This window comes from Ammospiza nelsoni, chromosome 1 (genome assembly GCF_027579445.1).
Source record: "Ammospiza nelsoni isolate bAmmNel1 chromosome 1, bAmmNel1.pri, whole genome shotgun sequence".
NCBI classification, from domain to species: Eukaryota; Metazoa; Chordata; class Aves; order Passeriformes; family Passerellidae; genus Ammospiza; species Ammospiza nelsoni.
In genome coordinates, this window is record NC_080633.1 from 19,188,857 (window position 1) to 19,211,195 (window position 22,339).

The 22,339-nt window shown below is 38.0% G+C and overlaps 1 protein-coding gene across 1 annotated transcript in view; it reads left to right on the forward strand.

The window, feature by feature from the left end:
• The window catches only part of DNAJC1 (DnaJ heat shock protein family (Hsp40) member C1), a 107,649-nt gene extending 85,739 nt beyond the window's left edge, over window positions 1–21,910 (forward strand). Inside the window, exons 9-12 of the mRNA XM_059471988.1 lie at window positions 6,707–6,826; window positions 19,547–19,595; window positions 20,052–20,530; window positions 21,694–21,910. Of these exons, the coding sequence (XP_059327971.1) occupies window positions 6,707–6,826; window positions 19,547–19,595; window positions 20,052–20,530; window positions 21,694–21,762 (717 nt within the window). The 3' untranslated portion in view covers window positions 21,763–21,910. The remainder of the gene's footprint in view (window positions 1–6,706; window positions 6,827–19,546; window positions 19,596–20,051; window positions 20,531–21,693) is intronic.
• Window positions 21,911–22,339: the final 429 nt, after the last annotated feature.

Consider the following 22,339-nt stretch of genomic DNA (forward strand, 5'->3'; position numbering starts at 1 on the left):
ATCAGTGCTGGCTTCATTGAGATTATCAGCTCAGGATCATGCCAAAAACCCATACAAATTGTTAGAAATTATTAAGAAAAGAATAGAGAGCAAAACAGAAGAATCTTATTTCAGTGTTAACTTATGATTAATCCTCTCTGTGCAGTTTGATACCTCATTTTAAAGAGGTTGGTTACAATGGAATTCCAGGTGGTTTAGAAAAGGGCATCATGGGAACTATTATGTGTAACATGGCTTTACAGCTGAGTAGATCAGAGCTCTTGAGCCAGAAAGGGAAAACTTACAGAGAAATACTCTTGGGGGGTGTTTTGAACAAATATGTAAGTGACATGGAAGTCAGTAGATACAGACTATTTGGAGGTGACTCTCTGACAGCCAAGAGCCAGATGTCATCAAAGCTGGTGGGAGCCGGGTTCAAACACAAAATAAGCTGAATTCTTCTATAGTGAGTAGCAGATATGTGCAGCTCCTCATGAGCATGATGTTGCAAATCCAGAAAGTTTACATAGGTTCATGGGTAACTGGAAAAAATGGAAAAACAGATTAATTGAGATAAATAAATCTAAATAGATAAAATATATCAGGCTAGAGAAATTGCTTGAGATGAAAATAACTGGAGGTGGGAGAATATTAGGGGGATAGTAGGTAACCTATATGCTTGCCTTCATCTAACTCCTCTATGTGCATATGGTCCATGTTTTTTCAGAGCAGGGTGGGACTGAAAAGAATGAATGATAAACATAATCTTTCTTGTTATCACAAAGTTTGCTGCTGCTGCACTCCCTGAGCATAAATGATGTGCTTACTGACCTGCTCTGACCATTGCTCTGAAACAGCATAGCTGGCTTTGTTTTTGTTGGCTCACCTAATAAAAACAGTACTAGTGAAAGTAGGATGTGAGTAAGAGCTTTGAAGGACCAAACGGTTATATATGAACATGTGGCTTTGAATATGATGAGTTCAGATGATTAATACCCTTTAGCTGACCTTGAGAGCTTCACAAGAGATCTTTAGAACTGGAGCAAGACCCTTTGTGTTCAGCAACAGCAAGATCACAATGCCAAATGTGTGTTAGACTAGATAGAACAAGACTGACTTCAGACTTCTTGTAGGTAAAGCAAGAGATTGTGACAATATAGAAGATTATTGTAATAAAAATAAGACATTATGAGCGAAAAACTAAATCTGAAAACTTTTTCACATTCTGTTCCTTAGTTACTAAACCAGAACACCACCATCTTGTAGGTTAAATGATTTCTGGTTTGCAGAATTGTCCACAGTTTTACTAGGACCCTTGGTCTAAAAATATTTGTACAGGTATTTTTAAACAGATGCTGCCACATGCTTTATTTGCAAGATCTGGGACTAGATGTGCTCAAAATCAGTGAATCAACAAAATTACGTGTAGCACAAAGTTCTAAAGAGATTGAAACTTTAGCCACACTTCCATACAACAGAACAGTGATTTAAATTATACAGTGTGTGTGTATATTTTTAATTATACAGAACATACAGTATATTGATATCAGGAAGAAATTATTTAAAGCTAAAATTTAATCTAGAAAAATCAAATTATTTCAATGTCAAGGTACTGTAAATTACTCTGAAAGGTTCCTTTAAAACTCTCAAATACCAGCCACTTTCCCATTTTATCAATAAAAGCATATATAGTTTTATACTTATTAACAGGATTAAATGAGTCAGACTTATCTTGACAAGAAATGCTTTGTTGTCTAAAAACTTCCTTTTAATGTAATTGAAAATAGTGTTGCTCATATTTTAAAAAAATCTTAATAGTATAAAGCTGTCATGCTGAAAGAGGGGGGATGGAATTGCCAAGTGCAGATGCCCATGTAAGAGTGATGCTGAACAATAAACCACATTCATATTTCTTTTCTATAGAAAGTGCATGGTGGTTTGGGTGAACTAATCCCTCAATATTGCCAGCTATGTACAATAAATCATGCTAAAGGACTGTTATTTATGGGAATGCTATGAAATTTTTTGTATCTACACTTGTAGCTTACTTTCATTTTAAAGACTTTAGACCATAACTCTGTACTTTTAATTTTGTATTCAGTATGGGGAATTAATCCCAGAATGGGGCCTTTTGGATGCAAAATCTGAATGCTTGTGTAGTAACAACAGCTGTCCCCTCACCATGTGGTGTCTTCCATTGCTTTACTGTAGAGATGAATTTTGGCCCAGTGTTTCAGTAATATTGGACACACATGGTTTTAGGTGACAAAGCAGTATGTTTATGCATTCATTTGACTCTTGCAGTTACAGTTGGCTACAGATTAGAACAGGGGGAATACATTCACACCATGACCACCCTCGTAGCTGCTTGTAGTACTTGGATCACAGTAGGCGCTGTTGCATCTAAAGACACAATTAACTGTTGCTGAGGAATTGCAAATTCACAAAAGCTCCTTTACAGCTTTTGCTGTTGAGAGCGGATTTTCTAAAAAAAAAAAAAAACAAAAACAAAACAACAAAAAACAAAAAGCAAAAAAAAAAAAAAAACCCACAAAAAACCAAAAAAAAACCCCCCAAAAAAACAAAAAAAAAACAAAAAAACTTTTCCAGAGATTTTCCAAATTTATAAATGTTTTAGATCTTCACATTCTAAAATTATTGTCAGCTTGAAATAAGATTAAGAAGTTGATATTTTAATGTAGCTAATGAATTCATGTGCCCTGAATTAGCTATGTAATTAACTACAGATCTGCTGAATGATTGTAGTTTTGTCCATTATTTAGGAAGATAACCTCAAGAGTTCTGTCATATTTACAAGTGGTTAGTAAAACTGTGGGCACAAATCAAAGCTTACAGAAAAGTCTGAAAATAAAACTTAGCAGAAAGCTTCTGACATCTGTATATCACTGAAAAGATCATCTTGATTTCCATGTGTAATTGTTTAGATATGCTTTGGATATGGTAAGAGAGACTAGCTGTGAATGTAGCTGTGAATCTATTATAAATACCCCACAAACAAACAAACCACCAAGTTTTAGTACAAATTAAATAGAAAATTACAGTAAAACCACATATTAACCCTAATTTTGAAGTATGAAATTTGATTTTTAAACAAAAGGCTTTTAACCAGAACTCTTTAAAAGAATTCATTATTTAGATTACAGTGATAAAATTTTTTATAAGTAGAACATTCAGCACTAGAAATCTTTCTTTACAAAAATCCCTGAGAAATATTTTAATTTAAAATATCTATATGGAGTATAATGTAATAAAGGTATATAGTATATTGACATGTTTAAACCAGTAAAAATAATAAGGCTATTTTGCAATGTGGAGATTTTTCCATGTATGTAATTTCTTCTGTAGGCTAGGGTGTAATTGTGTAATGCAAGCAATATATGAGATCTCTCACATATACACACGTTACTTAAGCACCTTGTGTTTGAATCATCAGAGATAATTAATTTTATTCTTGTATTAAAAACTATGAATGTTTGAGGCTTTCAGCATTGAATAAAGGACTACATGGATCCAAACCAGGACGATTGATAAAATCCTTGCTACTATTGGCTATTATTTACTGTCTTTTAAGTGGCAGGTTGTATTTATGCCAATTTATCTGCTTCAGGGAACACTCTTGATAGCAGAACAAAGTGAATAAAAGTAGTTTGCTTTGCAAATGAATGCAAATGGTGAAGCCTTTCGGGAAGCCCTTTAACGGGAGCAATGCACTTTGATTATGAGTGAAGCTGCCATTTGGACATGGTGAAAAGAGCACGCTTGAACCATTGATTGGGGGAGACAGTAAAAAGTCAGGAAGGGCCCCGTTAAGCTTGCAGTGCAGCGGGCGGATGTCAGTGTGGTTAGAGCACAGTGGGAGAATGACAGGCAGGATTAGTGTCAGGGAGAAGCTTTGCTGTAGTTGTGGAGATGGTCCCTGGGGTCACTCACCTCTGACTGTTGTTCTGTGCTGATGGCTCTGTAATGCAAACCGCTTGATATGTGCCTGTTCATTATCGGAAATGGTGATTAGAAGAGGTATGTCATAAAGAATTCCTTTAAAATAAATAAAGTAGCAAACCACTGATGATAACAAAGATTTGGCTCTGCAGTCGTTGCCAAAGATGCTGCAAACGTCAGAGACGGTTACTGCATTTTGCCTTCTGAGGCAAACGCGATTTCATGCCTTAAACTGCTCTAATTGTGTGTTGCTTGCTTTGTTCACTTTTATTTGGCCGTTATGAAGACAGTCATTGTTAACAGCTTGGCATGTAGTTAGAGTAAAACATTTTTATATCTTTTGGTTATTGAGTAGGGGAAGCATCCGGTCTGGTTTTGTGGCATAACTGCATTTCAGGGAGGGGGGAGGGGTGTTGTTTAATCGTCTTGATGGAATATTAGAGTCAACGGATTTCATTCCTGGTTCATGCTAGAGTGCTAAAACACAGGGTGGTAACAGTGACAAGAGGCTAAGATAACTGTTCTGTTCCATTTAGAGGCTTTTTTAATATGTCAAAATGGAGATACTCTTTGTGTCTTTGCTGAAAAAATATTAGATAGGCAATTAAGTAAATGCTTAAAACGTTGTGTCTTAAACTGTGATTTAATCATGGAATCATTTAGGTTGGGAAAGGCCATTCAGATCATTGACTCTAACCATTAATCCAGCTCTATGAAGCCCACCAAGTGTCACATCCACACATGGTCTTTTAAATACCTCCAGGTATTTAAAAGGCAACTCCACCACTTCCCTGGGCTGCCTGTTGCAATGCTTGAAAACCCTTTTGCTGAAGAAACTTTTCCTGATATGTAATATAAAACTCCCCTGGCACAACTTGAGGCCATTTCCTCTTTTCTAGATCTTATAACTTGGGAAAGAGGGCCAGTCCCCACCTCGCCACAGCTTCCTATCTCAGGGAGCTGTAGAGAGCAATAAGGTCTCCTCTGAGCCTCCCCTTCTCCAGGCTAAGCATCCCCAGCTCCCTCAGCTGCTCCTCATCAGACATGTGCTTCAGACCCTTCCCCAGCTCCATTGCCCTTCCCTGGACTCTCTCCAGCACCTCAATGTCCTTCTTGTACTGAGGAGCACAGAACTGAACCCAGATTTGAGGTGTGGCCTCACCGGTGCTGAGTGAGGATGATCAGGGGGATGATCTCTGCCCTGGCCCTGCTGCCACTCCATTGCTGAGCCAGGCCAGGATGCCATTGGCCTCTTGGCCACCTGGGCACTCTGTGGCTCATGTTCAGCTGCTGTTGAGCAGCACCCCCAGCACCTTTCCCTCCAGGCATCTTTGCAGCCACTCTGCCCAGGCTGGAGCTGCAGGGGTTGTTGTGAGCCAGGGGCAGGAGCAGGCCCAGGCCCTTGGCCTTGTTGGGCCTCAGAGCTCTGGGCTCTGCCCATCAGCGCAGCCTGTGCAGATCCCCCTGCAGAGCCTTGCTGCCCTCCAGCAGCTCAACACTCCCAGCCAGCTCAGTGTGTCTGCAGGGCCTGAGGGTGCCCTGGATCCCCTCACATGGATCATTGCTAGAGACATTGAACAGAGCTGTGCCAGCACTGAGCCCTGGGCAGCGCTGCTGGCTGCAATTCCATTCAGCAGCAGCCTCTGGGCCCGGCCGTGCCAACAGCTTCCCACCCATGCAACAGAGCCCCAGCCAAGCCCTGAGCAGCCAGTTCCTGCAGGAGATGCTGTGGGCAGTGGTGGCAAAGGCTTTCCTGAAGTCCAGGTAGGTACATCCACAGCCTTTCACCCATCCACTGAGTGGTCATCTCATCACAGAAAAGGAGATGAGGTCAGGCAAGCAGGACCTGCCTTTCACAAACCTGTGCTGGCTGGGCCTGATCCCCTGGCTGTCCTGTGTGTGCTGTGTGATGACACTCCAGAGGATCTGCTCCATGACCTGGATCTTCTTTCTAACTCCTCTTCTCAATGGGTGTTGCATTTGGAAAGCTCTTGTGAACTGAGACCTCCCCAGTCAGCTGGGTGTGCTGGTAAATGTTTGAAAGTTACTCAGTGAGCACTTCGTTCAGCTCCCTCAGTTCCTGTAGATGGACCCCATCCAGCCCCATGGACTTGTGTGTGTCAGGTGACTGGCCATTTTTCCTTGGATTATGGGGGCTTCACTGTGCTCTGTCTTCCAGGTCAGGGACTGGGTACATGGAGACCAATGGATCTTTCCATTAAAGGCTGAGGCAAAGGGGAGGTATGAAATACCTCCGCCTTTTCCTCATCCTGTATCATTGTTTCTGCCTATGTCTAGTAAAAGATGGTGATTCTCCTTAGCTCTCCTTTTGTTGCTCATGGATTTGCAGAAACATTTTTTGTGTTCTATGGCAGTAGTCAGATTAAGTTCTTATTGGACTTGGGCTCATCTAATTTTTGCATAACCCCATAATCTAATAAAAGTATTGTTGAATATTATCTTTACTGCATTTTGTAGTGTTGTGTTATGTATGTTGTATTAAATAATAGAAATTAAATGTGTTAGTCTACATAATAGACAAAGTGCAATTTTTGAGTGTTCAGGATTTTTAGTGTCTTACTGTTGGTCAGTACTTACTTTTGTTTTTATCCATTTTCGGCAACAAGACACAGAGAAGATACCCATATTAATTTTTTTTTACCTTATTAGATTAATTTGTTTAAAGATTTTTTATTTGTCCATATATTACCTTGCAAATAAATGTCCAATATTCCAGTGTAATGAATGTTTTACAAATGTTTTACAGGCACCTGAATGGACAGAGGAGGACCTGAGCCAGCTGACAAGAAGTATGGTTAAGTTCCCAGGGGGGACCCCCGGTCGATGGGAAAAGATTGCTCACGAATTGGGTCGATCAGTGGCAGATGTGAGTGCACTCAGATTTGCATTGTGTAGAGGATGACAAACCAGGACAAGACAGGCAGTGTAGAAGGCAGATATGGGGGCTGACATTGTCTTTTGAGAGAAGCTACAATCCTTTTAGGACCTGGAAGTGAACCATTAACTAACTATGCAAGAAGCAGATGTCAGCCAGTATCTCCCTCCACAATTAACAGCTGTAACTGATCAGCTGGATGGGGGATTCTGGTGCTCACAAACTTCAGCTACTGTAACCCAATAACAGAAAAACAATGAACTGCAGGTTTTGTAGTAACCTTCTTTCACTGCAAGTGAATGTTTGTGTGACTTGGTTAAAGATTACATCTCTGTTTCAAGCCAGTCCTTAAAAAATGCTTATGAGCTAATGGTGTTTTGACAGGTGGTTTCCATTAATTAAGCAGAAATATCTTTACAAATTTTAAAACTGTGTAATATGCATGATACAATTTCAGTGCCTTTTTCAGTATTATAGCATGCTTTAAAATTATATTATGTAAAATAATGTCTTTGTTGATTCATATTTTGTAGTATATACCAGATACCAAGCTTGTACTTACGTTTTTTAAGCGTATGATCTTAAAACCCTTAGGGGCTAGGCTGTAAAAGACTTTGCCTTTTCAAGCAATAGATCACTAGAACATGTTGTAGTGTCTACTTAGGACCATTTGAAAGCCCTTTCAGCTGACCCTGTTTTATAGGCTCTGTAGGGGTTAATGAGAATAACATTTAAATCTGTTCATGTACATTTTGAGATTAGATGTTCTTTATTTATCATATTTCAGGAATTATCTTAAATAATGGAAAACAAAGCCACTGACTACAGTGAAATATTATATCCCTCTGGGAAATTTGTGTACGTCTTAATTTTTTTTTTCATTGTTAATATAAACACAAAAAGATATTTTGAGAACTTAGTTTTTAAGTTTTAATGCACCTATACTGTTCTGATAGATATACTATAAAATAAGTCTTTTGCACTATTCTAATTTTAGAACAAAACATTATGTGCGAAATAGTGTACGTAAACTAGAAGTTACCAACCTGCTAATCAAGTTAAATTAGGGTTTTTAAGGTTTATTGTGTTCATACTTGAAGTATTCATACTACTGAACTGACTGAATGGAATAATACAAATACTAAACTTTATGAATAATAATAATAAACTTTATAATAATAATAATACTAATACTGAAAATTATTAAAAAGATACATTTTACTGATCTTAACAGCAAAAATACTTCACATATGTTGGTAGTATACAGTGTTCATGGCAAAGAGCTTTTGAGATGGGTTTGGAAAATTTGATTATCTTGATACAGATAGTAGATACATGTGGAATGATTCTACATACATCCATCACAAAACTAACACTATCCTCAGATTGCCTTTTGCACCCACTGCCTGCTTTATTCCTTGACTTGGGTGTATTAAGAATCCTTTGCATAATACATTTGGCCATTGTACATGCACAGATCCAGTACTGAAAAGAAAAAAACAAAGCTCACTTGTTTCTTCCATTAGATGAGAGGTCCTCAGCAACTTGCTGTTTTGTTTCAGTGAGTAGGAAAGAGAAATGAAAGACATGTGATTGTTCTAAGAGCTGTCATTTTCTTGTATGAAAAAAGGATTTTCCAGGATTTTTATGTGTGGAGAAAGGTCTGAGTGTAATCCTTTTTACTTGTAGTAACCTCCAGCTATATGATTAATGTAATTATTATCCACACAAGTTTTTACTTCTCTAAAAATTTTCAACTGCTGCTAATGTTAGGTCACTTTCCTGACACAAACTAATTATTAGAGTTTCTGCTACTTTTATCATTGCATTACAGAGAATTGTAGCAAATAGGTATTATGAGGAAACAGAAACAAGTATTTTACAAAATGAATGTTTTAAACAAAAGCTTCATGGGAACTTCTTTGGGTCTCAGATTGTTACTGCATCAGTACTAGAAATGGTGAAACTGGAAACTACTTCAGATATATCCATTCAGTAAGATTTCAGTATTTAATAACAAATACAACTTATCCTGTATATTTCTTGAAAATAACATAAAATCTAAATTTACAGCAAAGACTCTATTTTTTATGGGCATCACCATATCACCATAATTAGATAAGAAATGTTAGGTAAAGCTGCAGGAGAAACTTCTGGGTTGTTAACTTTGTGTGCAGTAAAAAGGTGTTTGCATGTGCAGGCAGCATTTGCTGCCCAGACAGCTGCTCCCTGTGTCTTCTGGGAGCAGGGCAAGGGGATAAGTTCTGGTGTACAAGGTGCTGCTTTGAAACAGCTTGTGTAGCAGAGCTTGGGGATGCCTTGCTTACAGCTGGTTTGACAGGAGCCAACCAGAGAGGGTTTGAAGTATGTATTATCTAGCAAATGTACTATGTCCTGAAAAACATTCAAGGATGAATTTGAATTTGGTTTTCTAACATTTTCTAGTACAGGAAATACTTTGTAAGAACTTGAGATTAGCGTCTGCTTCTTTCTTCTCCTGCAAAGCATCAAGAGCAGTAAGGCTCAGTTTTCCTTTCACTGTTAGAGAATTATGATAGAAAGGATTGGTAAGGTACAGTGTGCTTGCTTCTGAGTGATTTTATGCATTCAGACCTTATTTAATAGTAGATTAGCTAAATAGGTATTCCTAAAACTAGCTCAGAGTAATCCAGTCCAAAATGCTGTCTCTATTGTTGCTTCTGTCTCAAAGCTTTCTTCCTCAGAAAAAAACAGTTAGAAAAAAATCTCAAAACTTTTTAAAGAATAAACTGAAACCATATATATATATCAGAAGAGCATCAGTGAAATTCAGTCCCTCTAATCACCCCAAAGAAATTCTGTCTTAAATTTATTCTTTTTTTAAAAGAAATAAATTCCTACTACGTCCAACTGTGTTTCACTAGCAATTTTTAGGCTGTGGGAAGCAGTGACTTGAGGAGAGTGTACTTGACTTTTTTGAACTTTACGGCTTCATGGTGTTGTTTTAACTTACTGTGTCCTTAGTTTGTGTCTAGTTTTCAGTATTGCAAACATGTTGTTTGATAGCAAGAGTCCAGATGAGAATAATAGGTTCCTATAATGTTGTCTACAAGGGAAGATTGTGAAGGAATTCATGTTGATGAACTTAAAAAAAAAAAAAAATTAACAGAGAATGTAAGTATTCAACTGCATAAAAAGAAAACCATAATGAGGAAGGGTCTTGTCCACTGTAATAGTCTTACAGGGCAAGAAATTTTTGCCTCAATTTAACCAGAGGCTGCAGAGTTAGACACTGAAGGACAAAGAATTATAGTGGAGGTGATAAAGCAGTGGAATAATCTGCTCCATATTTATGGAGTCTCCATATTTGTGGGCCTTTAAGAACAGGTTACACAAACATCTGCAAGAAACAACATCAATGCAGTGGTTCTGCCTGAGGTTAGGTCCTTCTCTTCCTATGGTCTGTGATTACACTAGAAAGTGCAAGTTATCTGGGAGGAAAAGGGAGGAAAAAACCTTCCCTACAATTGGAAGCATGTGTGAATTCAGTTTTAAAAATGTAGAATTAAAGCCAGATAGTCACCACAGTTGGTCAGTAATCACTGCATATACCTTAGCTTGACTTACTTAATTCAGTAATTCCTAATAGTGTTCCTTCAATGTTTTTCTTGTCTACTGCTACTCAGGTTAGTGTTTTGTAGACATTTAGTTTGTTAATTGTTATTTCCCAAAGCACAGCCCAAATAAGGATTACTGTAAGGCCCATTATATGGGTATGTCTAGCAGATTCCCTGTGCAAACAAGTACATCCACCCTACAAGTGATGCAGGCTGCTGGGAAAGTGCCAGCCAAACTCCAGCAATAAACAGCTACAGCCATGCTGTAGTGCCCCTGAGCTCATTCAGCTCTCCTGTTTCTGTTTGTGCTGCCTCATGTGATACCAGAATAAACATCTTTGCAGCATATTCCTGTGCTTTTCACCTCAGAGCAAGGGCAGGCTTGTAGCTGTGGTACAGACATACTGGAGGAAGGATTTCTACTTCACTTCTGACATGGTAAATGTTTATCTTGTCTCTCTTTGGGAAGACATCTTTTAACAGCCAATGAATGATCATCCCAAAATAGACGGGGTTAAGTTGTGCACACTTTATCAGTATGTTTAATGATTTAAATTGCTGATTGTCGCTTCAGTATGTGCATGTAGGGAATTTAGCAATCTTTTCCTATAAAGATGGTTTTCAGCTGGCTTAGTATAATGAAATCTTATTGCTTTCACAACTGAAAGCTTCTGCAGCTTTTTAAGTCATTTTTATTGCAATTGGCTGTTATTGTAAATTAGGTTTTCAAGTATTTTGATTATGAAAGGGAAATGGAGTTCAGTTAACTCTAATCAGGATTCCTGCCTGCTGACCTGGTTACCTGTACCACTGCTCTCTGTCATCCTCCAAACATCTGTTCTTTGACCCATTTTCCTTGCTGAATTTGTTGCCCCAGGGTTAGTTCTCATTCCTGTCTGCCAATACTTAAGGAAATAATTGACCTTTTAAAACAAAATAAAAAAGTTATGTTTGAATTTCCAAAGCACTGTGAACACTCTACAACATAGTATAAATAATGAATGGAGTGGAGTTGCAATACTATTATTTCTGCAAAAATGATATTGTTTGATTTGACAAATGCTAAGCCTTATGAAGATTTGTAGTAATGATTGTCAGCTTTTGCTGAATTCAAAAATTGAGAAAAAGAACTTAGATGTGAAATTATAGAAGTATATTGTACTTGACAATACCAACCTTTATAGATAAAAAGTTTTAAAAAAATATTTGCTGAAAGGCATAAATTAATTTCAGTAACTACAAAGGACGTTCAAATTGTAAAAATAATAGAGGAAGTAAAAGCTGTCTGGCATGCCAAACAGACTTTAATGTGATTATTAGGTACAGGTTTTTTAAATTAAAGGCAAAGAGATCTCAGATTTCATACTTGTGAAGTAATATCATTCAGTTTTCTTACAGGATTTAAACTGATTCTGTTTGCTCCTGCAGTCACTAATCTCATGCATTTGTGTTGCAGAAACAGACTGATTGGGATTTGCTGCTTGTATAGAAGAACACTGAGGTAGACAGGAAAACAATAGCCAGGTGGCAGACATTCTGAATTACCATGAAACCTGAAAGCATAAGGTTTGAGGGGGTGGGTGCATATTTTGTGATATCTCTTGTATGCCCAAGCAACAGTTTCAGCCTGTAAGTCTGGCTGTGTGAGTTCATACTCATTACACTTCATATGCCATTGTAAAGTAGATTTCTTATTTTTGACAAATGCAGGCTCATTACTTTGCCAACAAGAAAACATCTATATGAGAAATGGTCCATATGTAGAAGCTCATTAATTTATTAGGTCTTTTGCTTCTGGAGATTAACTGTTTTCCTAAGATTGTTTTATATTTCATTTCGTGTACTGTGTCTGTGTTAACTCAATTACAATGCAATCCAGTTGTGGATATTCTGAAACATTCACCCTTAGCAGTTTGCATATATTTATGTAATCAGTAGTTCTCCCAGTTGCTTATTGAAGTATAAAGACCTAGATGGAGGTCCAAGAGAGGTTATGAATACCTGAGATGGGGTTTAGATAATACATAGTCCAAGTAGACCCCTCAGTCTGAGAGTGAAGTCTTCCATACACCTGGCTAATCCCACAGACACACCAGAGTGATTCTCTTGATACTTGGAGGGAGGAAAAGGTGGTTGCTGTTCACAGCACTCTCACTGTACAGTTTTATTCTGTGCACGCCTACAGTTGTGTCTGCCATTTTTACAAGATTGGGCAGAGCAATGCCCCTTATAAACAAAATGGATTTTCATCTCATAAAGCATGACCAGAGCATTCTTTCACTTAAAGGAAAAAGTTTTTTTACAGAAGGCAGTGGGACAGCAGGTTTTGGTCCAAATAGATGGTTTGTGAAGGGGTTAAGCCAGTGATGCTGCAGCTTTTTATAGAGTGGCATAAATTAATGTAATGTCTCACAAAGCTCACAGTGAGCTGGGTTTGAATTTCTTTGCAGAATTCAAATTTTTGACAGTCAAGAAAGTTTTGCATTTTGCATCATCAGTAACAAAATAAGATGTCCAAGTAGTTGTTGCAGTGGGCATTTGAGTCAAACTCCTCTCCTGCATGAGTGCCCATAGGGTTGAGCTAAAGACTCTCTCATGGATTTTAACTGACAAAAAACAAGTATGAAGTCTCCAGCATTATCACAAGTTTAATTGCAAGTTCTTCCTCTTGTGTCCTGAAAGAAGGAGCAATTCTTTTGCTGCTTTAAATTAACTGGGGACTTAAACTGGAGAAAGTTCTACATCTGATGATTTAGGTCAAATTTGCCTTTTTTGCAGGCCACATTTTAAACTGCCTCATAATAAAACTTATGGTTGTTTTGGGGATTTCTGTTGCTGTGGCAAAGTTCAGAATCACACATGGCTTCAAAGTCCATAAGCATAATAAAATTGCATTGTTGCTGGCTGCAACTGTTGGTTCTAAGCAAATTCATTTAAGTTCATAACGTTTTGTAGTTCTTTCAAGAATGTTATCCTTAAAATGCTCATTTGCTGTGTTTGTATGAAATTTAACCTGCACAGTGGCTAGAGATTAGTTACATTACCAACTTTTGGGAAAGTTTGGAACACTCTACTAAGCTGTTTCAAGCAGTGCCAAAACAAAGGTACATCTGATTTGAAATACTTGTTTCAAATGGTCTTTTAAGTTGGAAATGAGGATACTTGGAAAATGGAGAATCATTTGGCTCAATATCTCAAGATTTGAAGTTTCCACAATCTGGTAAAACTGAAAGACCATTTTAGAAGCTCTTTTAGTGTCTAAAAGGGGAGTCAGTGTATAAAGCAACAAATTTTAAGTCAAATGGAAATAAAAGAATGGGTCATTATTGGTTTGTCTGACTTGTGTCAAACAGTGCTTGATACACTTTTGACTAATATGAAAAAAGCTGTTTAGGTCTAGGCTGGAAGAAGATTCAGCACAGCAGGTAGAATTTTGGTTATAAGAGGAGAACTTTAAATTTGGCAAGTTATTCTGTGTGGTTCTGGAAGGTTAGATCTGTAAAAACCTACTACTTTGACAAAGCCATGAAGGCATTACAATCCTGCTGTATCTGGCTTTCCCTTGTAAGAAAAAATGTGATTACAACTCAAATTAGCCTTAAAGATTCAAGAAATTTCTTATTGCTTTATAGTAACCTCAAGTACTCACAGGCTGTCTCCACAATAATTTTTCCATAATTACACAAATCTTGACTTTTTTTTCCTGACATAACTAGATGGGGAGCATGCAGGAAGATAACTGGGTGCAGAAGACTGCTACTGGGAGAGCAAATTTGTTTGTTAATGCTAAGAAACCATTGCATCTTTAGTAAATACTTGAAGAACTTCTGCTCAGGAAGATGCTGGGAGAAACAAAAAATGTTACTGGCCTCTCTGGTGTTCAGTAGCACCATCCTTCTTTGCAAGAAATTCATATATGTTTGGAAAGCCAAGAGATGTAGATTTTCTTCCTCTACAAATCCCACATTATTTTCTTAAAATGTCATTAGAACCCAAGAGGTTTGTACTTCTGTGACTATCTGCTGCAATCCTAATCAAAATACTCTCCCAGAGGAGGATGGAAGGTGGGTTGTGGCCCAGGGGATTCCCAGGAGACAGAGAACGGTGGAGGTTCGGTGGCACATTGGGGTGTGCCCTGCAGGGCTGGGCTGGGGGTGCTGCTGGAGGGTTCAGCTGAGCTCCTGGGCCAGTGCCTGCTGCTGTGGGAATGGGCAATTGCTCTTCATCTTCTGCCAAAGGGTTCTGGGTGTCTGTTTAGCACCAGTAGGATCACTGTACCTGACTTTACACGGTTTTCCCTCTAGGTGTGTCATAGTTCTGTGCTTTTTTTATGTCTGCCTTCCCTGCAGGGCGAAAAGTACTCTCTCATTCATGTGATAGCAAAATTTGCTTTTGCCTATGCATCTGAGAGTTTTTAAAGCTGATTCTGATTTTTTTTCCCTATATATCTCTGAAGTATCAATTGTCCCATCTGAAAGAGGTGGCAGGTGTCCAGGGTAATAAGAGAGTTAACATCTGGATGGTCATGATGAGGAATGCTTTTACTGCTAGGTCTCTTGTTAAGTAGCAACTAGTCTTTGTGATCTGGACTAATTGTTAGCAGTACAGGAGGAAACCAGCTCTGTCTGGCTTTCATCACATAAAATCATCCCACTAATCCCACTTGCTTTTGATAGAATCTTTTTATAGCTGAAGAGCTATTGAAACTGAGTTCAGAAGGGAGTTCTCAGAAGCAAATTGTTCCTGTGGTTTCTTTCTGTAGGTCCCATAGTAAGATAGTTTGATTTCTACTCCAGCAATTTGATTGCTTGCATCCAGTTTTTTTTGTCATCTTTATCTGTCTAAGGAAATCTGTTTTACTCTGCATGATATTACCTGACTTTATTTGTGACTTCTGTTATCCCTGGTGTACTACAACATTTAAAGTTGATTCCTATAAAATAATGCAGTGTGTCTGTTCAGCAGTACAAATACTTACAGGAATATGAGATCTTCTGTCTTCTGTTTTAAATCAATTTCACAGTCTTGATCCTTATTATTTAAGGTGTCCCCAGACCCAGGATTTCTTAAGGGGGTTGGCTAATACTCTGGTGAAAGCTGTTGTCAGTAACAGCAGGCTAAAAGCACACCTTCTCACAGTCAGGATAAAACTCATAATTTATTATGCATGAAAACTGTAATTTTAAAGCATTATGCAGGAACAAATAGCAGTAATAACTACAAGAGTATTCTGCAACTGCTTCATACTTTGAATAAGTTTTTCCAATGTGTTATCTGTTAACTAATGAAAAAGTAATAATATCATATAAGCAAGCTATGATAAGTAATTAGGCAGAGAAAGAATGGAGCAACTTATGTTGCATAACTTAGTGAATTTTTTATGAATCTGTTAGGAACTAGCTAGTAAATAACACTATTCACCCCTGGAGAGGAATGGAGGAATGGGCAACAGAAGAGTCTGCAGATTTGAGTGGCAAGAACAATGATTAAACTCCAACAGATCAAATTGCAATACAATTTCAGATGTTCCATAGGCTGGATTCCTAATAATCCTCAGCAGTTTAATACTGACATGTTAACGATTCTTGCCCTGTGTCAGCATCTGGAATGCCAATGACAGCTGAGGCTGATGGACACAAATCTGAAGGCTAAATAAGGGATACCTGAACTCTCAGTGAAAAGAGCTGGAGTAAACCTGAACTGTGCATAGCACCTGGAAAAGGACTGCTGTGTAAGGAAGAAAGCTGACAAAAATAATAACAGACAAATAATCTTCCCCTGTAACCTGTAAATGATGATAGTGAAGCTGTGGGAAGCTTGATGAGTTGTCAAACTTACATCAACTCAAAGTGCTTGTTCAATGTTTGAAATGGTAGATTGTCAGTATCTAAAGCATACACACAGTTGTTATTTCCAGCTTACCTGGTGAATGTTCAAATTGAAAGTCCATCAAAACATGAACAAATATTCTAAAGCCTTCAAAAGTCTTGGAAATATTAGATGTGATGAATGAAGTAACTTAATACTTGTTTCACCAAGCTGTAATGAGTGAAGTTGGCCAACATAAGATAACCTGTGGAAAGGCTCTTACTCCAGAATTTTCTGCATGTAAGGGGAAATACTAAATGCAGTTGGGATCTGGGAATAAGCCAAAATCCTTCACTGGTCAAATGGAGAGGTATGGTTTAGATTTCAGTCCAAATAGGTGTAATATGCAGCAGAATTTATATCTGTGATGGGATACATATACTAATTGAATCTGGGGACACCTGTCTTGTAAAGGAAACTGAAATTCAGCTGATTTGCACCACTTCCAAAGCAAAGTTTGTGTTGCTTGTGTAGTCTCAGCTTGAAAGATAAAATGATAATTGCTGACCTCTGGAAACATCAGAGATTCAGCAGAGAGAAAACTGAGCTCAGTTGGCACTGAGGCAGCAGCTCATGGTACCTGTCTTTGCTGGCAGCTCATTCTGCTCTGTTTTATTCAGGGAATCTTTTCTGTTCTCTTTTTCTTGCCTTCGTGTCCTTATGAGCAGGCTGTAAATCTCTGACAGACCTACTTTAAAGATAGCAAAACGGTTTAGGGACAGTTTTCTGGAATCCACAGAGATAGATAGGGCCTAGTCATATTTACAATGAATCCACTGCATCATTGCAGGAAGCTCTAAAAGCTACTTGTTTGCATGGCAAATCCTTCTCCCTCTTTTGAAAATAATCTATTATAATCCAGTTTATATAACATGGTTTCTATTTAAGAGATGCCTAGCAGGACACCACTAGGGATCCATTCTGTTCAGCAGTCAAGAATGGTTTCTGCTCCTCTCAGCCTTTTAAATTATTAATACTGTAGAGACACTGCTAAAGATGGAACACAAATATTTTAATTTTATTATTTTAGATTTTTTTAGAATGCAATTTTTTTTAAGGAAGGCAATTTCTGTTAATGGATCATATTTTTCAAGGAAGATCCCTTCTATTCTTTCAAAATTGGGATCACAGAGGTCCCAGAACTGTTAGTGCTACTTAAAATTATCTGTTCATATTACAGTATCCTGACATTTTTCTTTGAACAATTAAAACTTTATCGTACTGCAACAGTAGAAACTGGAGTTTTCTATGCCAGATGTCTACCTCTGGATAAAGGTTTTGGTTAATTAGAGTTGGGATTTCATTGTTCAGAGTTTTCATTTGAACTTAATCATCCCAGAAAATGAGGCTTAATTTGTAGGGAAAATAGACCACTTTGCCTTGTTAAGTCTTGCTGTCATTTCCTTAAGGAGATCCAGCACCAGCCTATTTTTACAGCAAACTGCTGCAATTTTGTGGGCAGAAAGGTGGGTGGGAGGAAGCAAACAGACCAGACTAGAAGCAGATGGTACCAAGGTATTTTAACTATTGGGGTGCTCCCTTATCAATCTTGTCATAGAACAAAAATCCTGAATCTTAAAGTTTAATTCTTCTCACAGGAAATAGCTTTACAACCCTCTGGCAGGTTTGCTCTCTAGTGCTGCTCTGAGAAGGGAATAATTATTATTGTTAACATTAGGTAGCTAAAACAGCAGAAGTCTGTGCTGTGGCTAAATGATTCCTGTTGTGGCTAAATCCCACAAATCCCACACAGAGGAATTCCTGACTTTGTAAGTGATGTATTTTTTATTTTTGGTCTGAGCAGCACACTGCCACACACCTTATACTGAAGGGATGTTAACATCTGAGGTCCCAGGTTCAGAGAGCAGGGAGCACAGGGAACCCATCCCATGTAGTAGCAAGTTTGATTCACTGCCTTGCCTCTTCTCATTTTAAGTTTCGTTTGAGTGGCTCAGACTACTGGATTTCAATTTCTGGCTTTTTAATAAAGTCCTCACGATCAAAAAGAAAACCAAGAAATTTATATATAGTATTGATAAAACATTTTCAGCAATTGAAAAGATTGTATAATTATTTGAGTACTATATTTTAAAATGGTTTTTGTGGTACCTGAATTTGGGGCTGTAGGCTGCTACCTAAAAGGAGCTACAAGAGAGCTGGAGAGGGACTTTTTGCAAGAGCCTGCAGTGATAGGACAAGGGGCAATGGCTTTAAACTGACAGGAAGTAGGTTTAGATGAGAGGTTAGGAAGAATGTTTTTTTTCTGTGAGGGTGGTGGGACACTGGAAAAGGTTGCCCAGAGAAGTCATGGATGCCTGGAAGCATTCAAGTTTGGTTGGTCCAGTGGAAGGTGTCTTCATTGCAGGAGGGTTGGAACCACATGATCCTTAAGGTCCCTTTCAACTCAAGCCAGTCTATAATTCTGTGGTCATTTTATAACAAAGATAATAATTAAAGAATCTTTCTTAATCTTAAGTGAAGCTTAGCTTCTTATTTGAGGTCTAGAAATTTGGGATGAGGAAGCTCCTTATTCTGGATTGGGAGAAAGACTGTTACTTGCTTACAAACAGAACAAAATTTGAAACAATCACTTTTTACTCCAAAAAATATCCAAAAATGCTAAAATTAGTGTTATTTTTCTCCCAGGATTTTATTATACATGGAGAGGTTGAATCAAGCAGCTCTCTATCCTCTGGACTGTCAGTAATAACTTTTGCTGCAGTACCAGGACTTAGGAGGTGTCTTTGCTGATCTTTGGCAGTCAAACTGTTACCTTTCATTTGGGGACTGAATGCCTGTCCACTTGTGTGCTCCACCATCTGGACCTATGTGGGTCATTCTGTTCTTTGGTTCAGTATTGAGAAACTAATGTACAGAAGATAACTCATTTGGTTCTTTTCTCCCTATCCTTGTGGTATTTTTAGGCCAGAAAATTAGGGTTTAACAAGGAAAGAAAATAAAATTAAAGTATCAACTGTGGTGTATTATGATGATAGTAATAGAAATGTATAGCATCATTTATATTATTTTAATGAGCCAGGAATTATGTAGAAAGAACAAAGTCTAGAAAGTTACTTTAAGCCAGTTTGAACTCTACATATGAGCAAAGGCAGTTAAAGAACAACAGCCTTACCATATTTATTGTGTCTTTAATGTAGGTGTTTTGTGGTAAGCTAAAAATGAATTCTTCAATAGCCTAAATGATTACATTTTTTAATAGTTCTTCACTTTTGTTGTCTTCATGCAGGTTACCCTGAAAGCCAAACAGGTGAAGGATTCTGTTACATATACACCAGGTGTGTGCTTCTGGAAATGGCTGGGTTTGGGTGATAGCTGTGCCTTTCAGTCTGCTCTGCAGAGAGATTTTTGCAACCTTGCCTTGCTTTGAGAAAAAAGAACTGCTGAGTATTCTGAGGGAACATTTCCCTTTAGCTACATCCTCCTGGATGTATTCCTTTCTTATTCCATTTATTGTGGGGTTTGGTCATTTATTCAGCTTGCTGTCTTTGTTTCTATCAGTGTGGGAATTTAGTAGCACTTCCTGTAGATCAGATAAGCTCCTAATTGGTGAAGTTCATCACCTTGATGATCAAGTGAATGCCTTGATTTCTCAGTTTTGCCTTAAGCTGTCAGTCCAGAAGAGCTTTTTGTCCATTCTGCACTATTCTGAGAACCTTTAATTTGTGAGCAGTTCCCTGCTTGTTTGTGGGGTGTTTTACTTTTTCAGAGCTTAACAGCAGTGCTTCTAACAGGTACGATTCGGCTCTCAGAGCTTAAAACACTGGCACACAATTCCAAAAATTACAAAGTCAGCATGAATCTGCCAGATGACATAATCACCCAGAGAGAGAGGGAAGAGGAGGTGGAGGAGGAGGGGAACTACAGTCTTACATCAGAGCAGATGGATACCCAGGCAGATCCAAAGGAGACCCTAGCAAGTGAAACCAGACACCGAAGGCGGAAAATTGTCAAAGCACCTGAAACGGCTCTGCTGGCAACAAAAGAGGGACAGGAAGAGAAGGGCAGAGGGAGACGCCAGAAAGATTTTGATAACACTGAGCAAGAGGAAGAGAGTGATGATGAAAGCAGAAGAAGGGAGAAAAGCCGTGCACCAGAAGAACCGTGGACTCAAAATCAACAGAAACTTCTGGAAATGGCCTTGCAGCAGTATCCAAAGGGAACATCAGATCGCTGGGATAAAATAGCAAAATGCGTTCCTGGAAAAAGCAAGGTATGACTTGTTTTGATTGAACTGTAGTATAAACTGAGGGGAAACACATTTGCTACCAATTTATAATTATCTTAAGAATGAGGGTCCATATAGAAAGGTGAGGCCTTTACATGGTCTCAGTCCAGACTCAGGTGACCTACAGAGTGTCACTGTCATGTTTGTTGCTTTATTTAAAATATTTTTTTCATTTATGTCAGCTTGTTTGGTCTAACACAGAAAATATTGAAATAACTCCTGTTTCATTTAAAATACCTACCTCTCCTCTGCCTTTCAGATCTTGAATTGCAGGACAAAATTAGATTTTAAAACTAATTTTGATTCAAAGTTAGTAACCAAACATTGATAAGCTGTTTTGCTTGCATGTTCACAATGCCTTTCTCAACCCATCTTAATGAACAAACAAAATAAATAATCCATCTGCAAGTGTTAAATGCTCAATAATCAATCTAATGTTCTTTTTGTAAGTATAATTTTTCAAAATAGCATTAATTGTCATTGATATAGATGGTGTGTACTAGATTTCCTAGTAGTTGTGATAGCTGAGTTTGCTTGCTTCAGCCATTGTAGCTGCAGAAAAGCCCTGTAATATTTGTGGCAAGCACAGTGAGGGAGCAGGAAGTGCCTGGGGAAGGATTTGGGTGTCTCTGGCTCGGGAGCTGTTCTGCAGTTTCTGGTGCCAGCAGGTGCTGAGTTAGTGACCTTGGAGGCTCAGCTTAACCTGCCTGCAGTGTGGCTCACACCAGAGGAACCGTTCAAAGCAGACCCTGCAGTACAGCTGCTCCATAACTGCTCTTGCAGTCACTGTCAAGAAGTACTGTAACTGTTTCTTGGGTTTGTGTGCTCTTCAAACAGATAAATGAGCCACTAAGAAATGTAAATTGCAAGTTCATTTTTCTAATCCCCACTTCACTAGATGTTGAATCTCCTTCTCAAATTCAGTATGCAACTTTAAAACCACAAGAAAACAACCAACCAACCAAGAAAAAACCCAACAGAAAACCCACAACAAAAAAACCCCACAAACAAAACCAGACCCAAACAAAAAAAAAAACCCTAGACAATCCCCAGAACACAGCTCTTCTTCTAGAATGAGGTAGCATGTATAGAGTTAAAGCAGTACTAAAATACCAGCCTTTGAATAACACTTTTGTGTTTCCTTTCAGGAGGAGTGTATAGCAAGATACAAGTTGCTTGTTGAACTGGTACAGAAGAAAAAAATGGCTAAAAGCTGAATGTTGTGAGCAAGAAGAGATGTAGTTCATCTTTGTCAAAATGAGGTTTTAAATCTCATATGCAGGAAACTGCATTTTTGTACCTCAGTATTTCTATATGTCATGTGCCTTAGTAAAAGAAAATATTAATAAATCTTATACTATCTTACCTGGTTTGTGTGTTGAAGAATGAAGGTGTGTTTGTATTGAAGAGCTGCTTATGCAGATGTGTGATCACAGTGTCTAAAAGGGACACTGAGCTGCAGGAAAACCCCCTCTGGTAATCACATACTGAATCTGGTAGGTTTGCAGCCAGTGGATGTACAAATAACTTGCATTTGTTTTGAAAGATAGACTTGACCTGAAACTGTTGAGCAAGCACAAGAGTAATGAAACACTGTAGTCAAAATATATTTTTCTTTCTTGCACGTCTAAATCCAAAACATATGTTTATAAATTCCTTATTCTTAGAAATATCTAGTAATATTTTGAAATAAATAGTATGTCTAATATTAACTTCCACATATATTTATATGTGTCTGCAATATAATACCTTATTTTGCCAACTCTACAGTGGTATTTGATAGCATGGTTGATT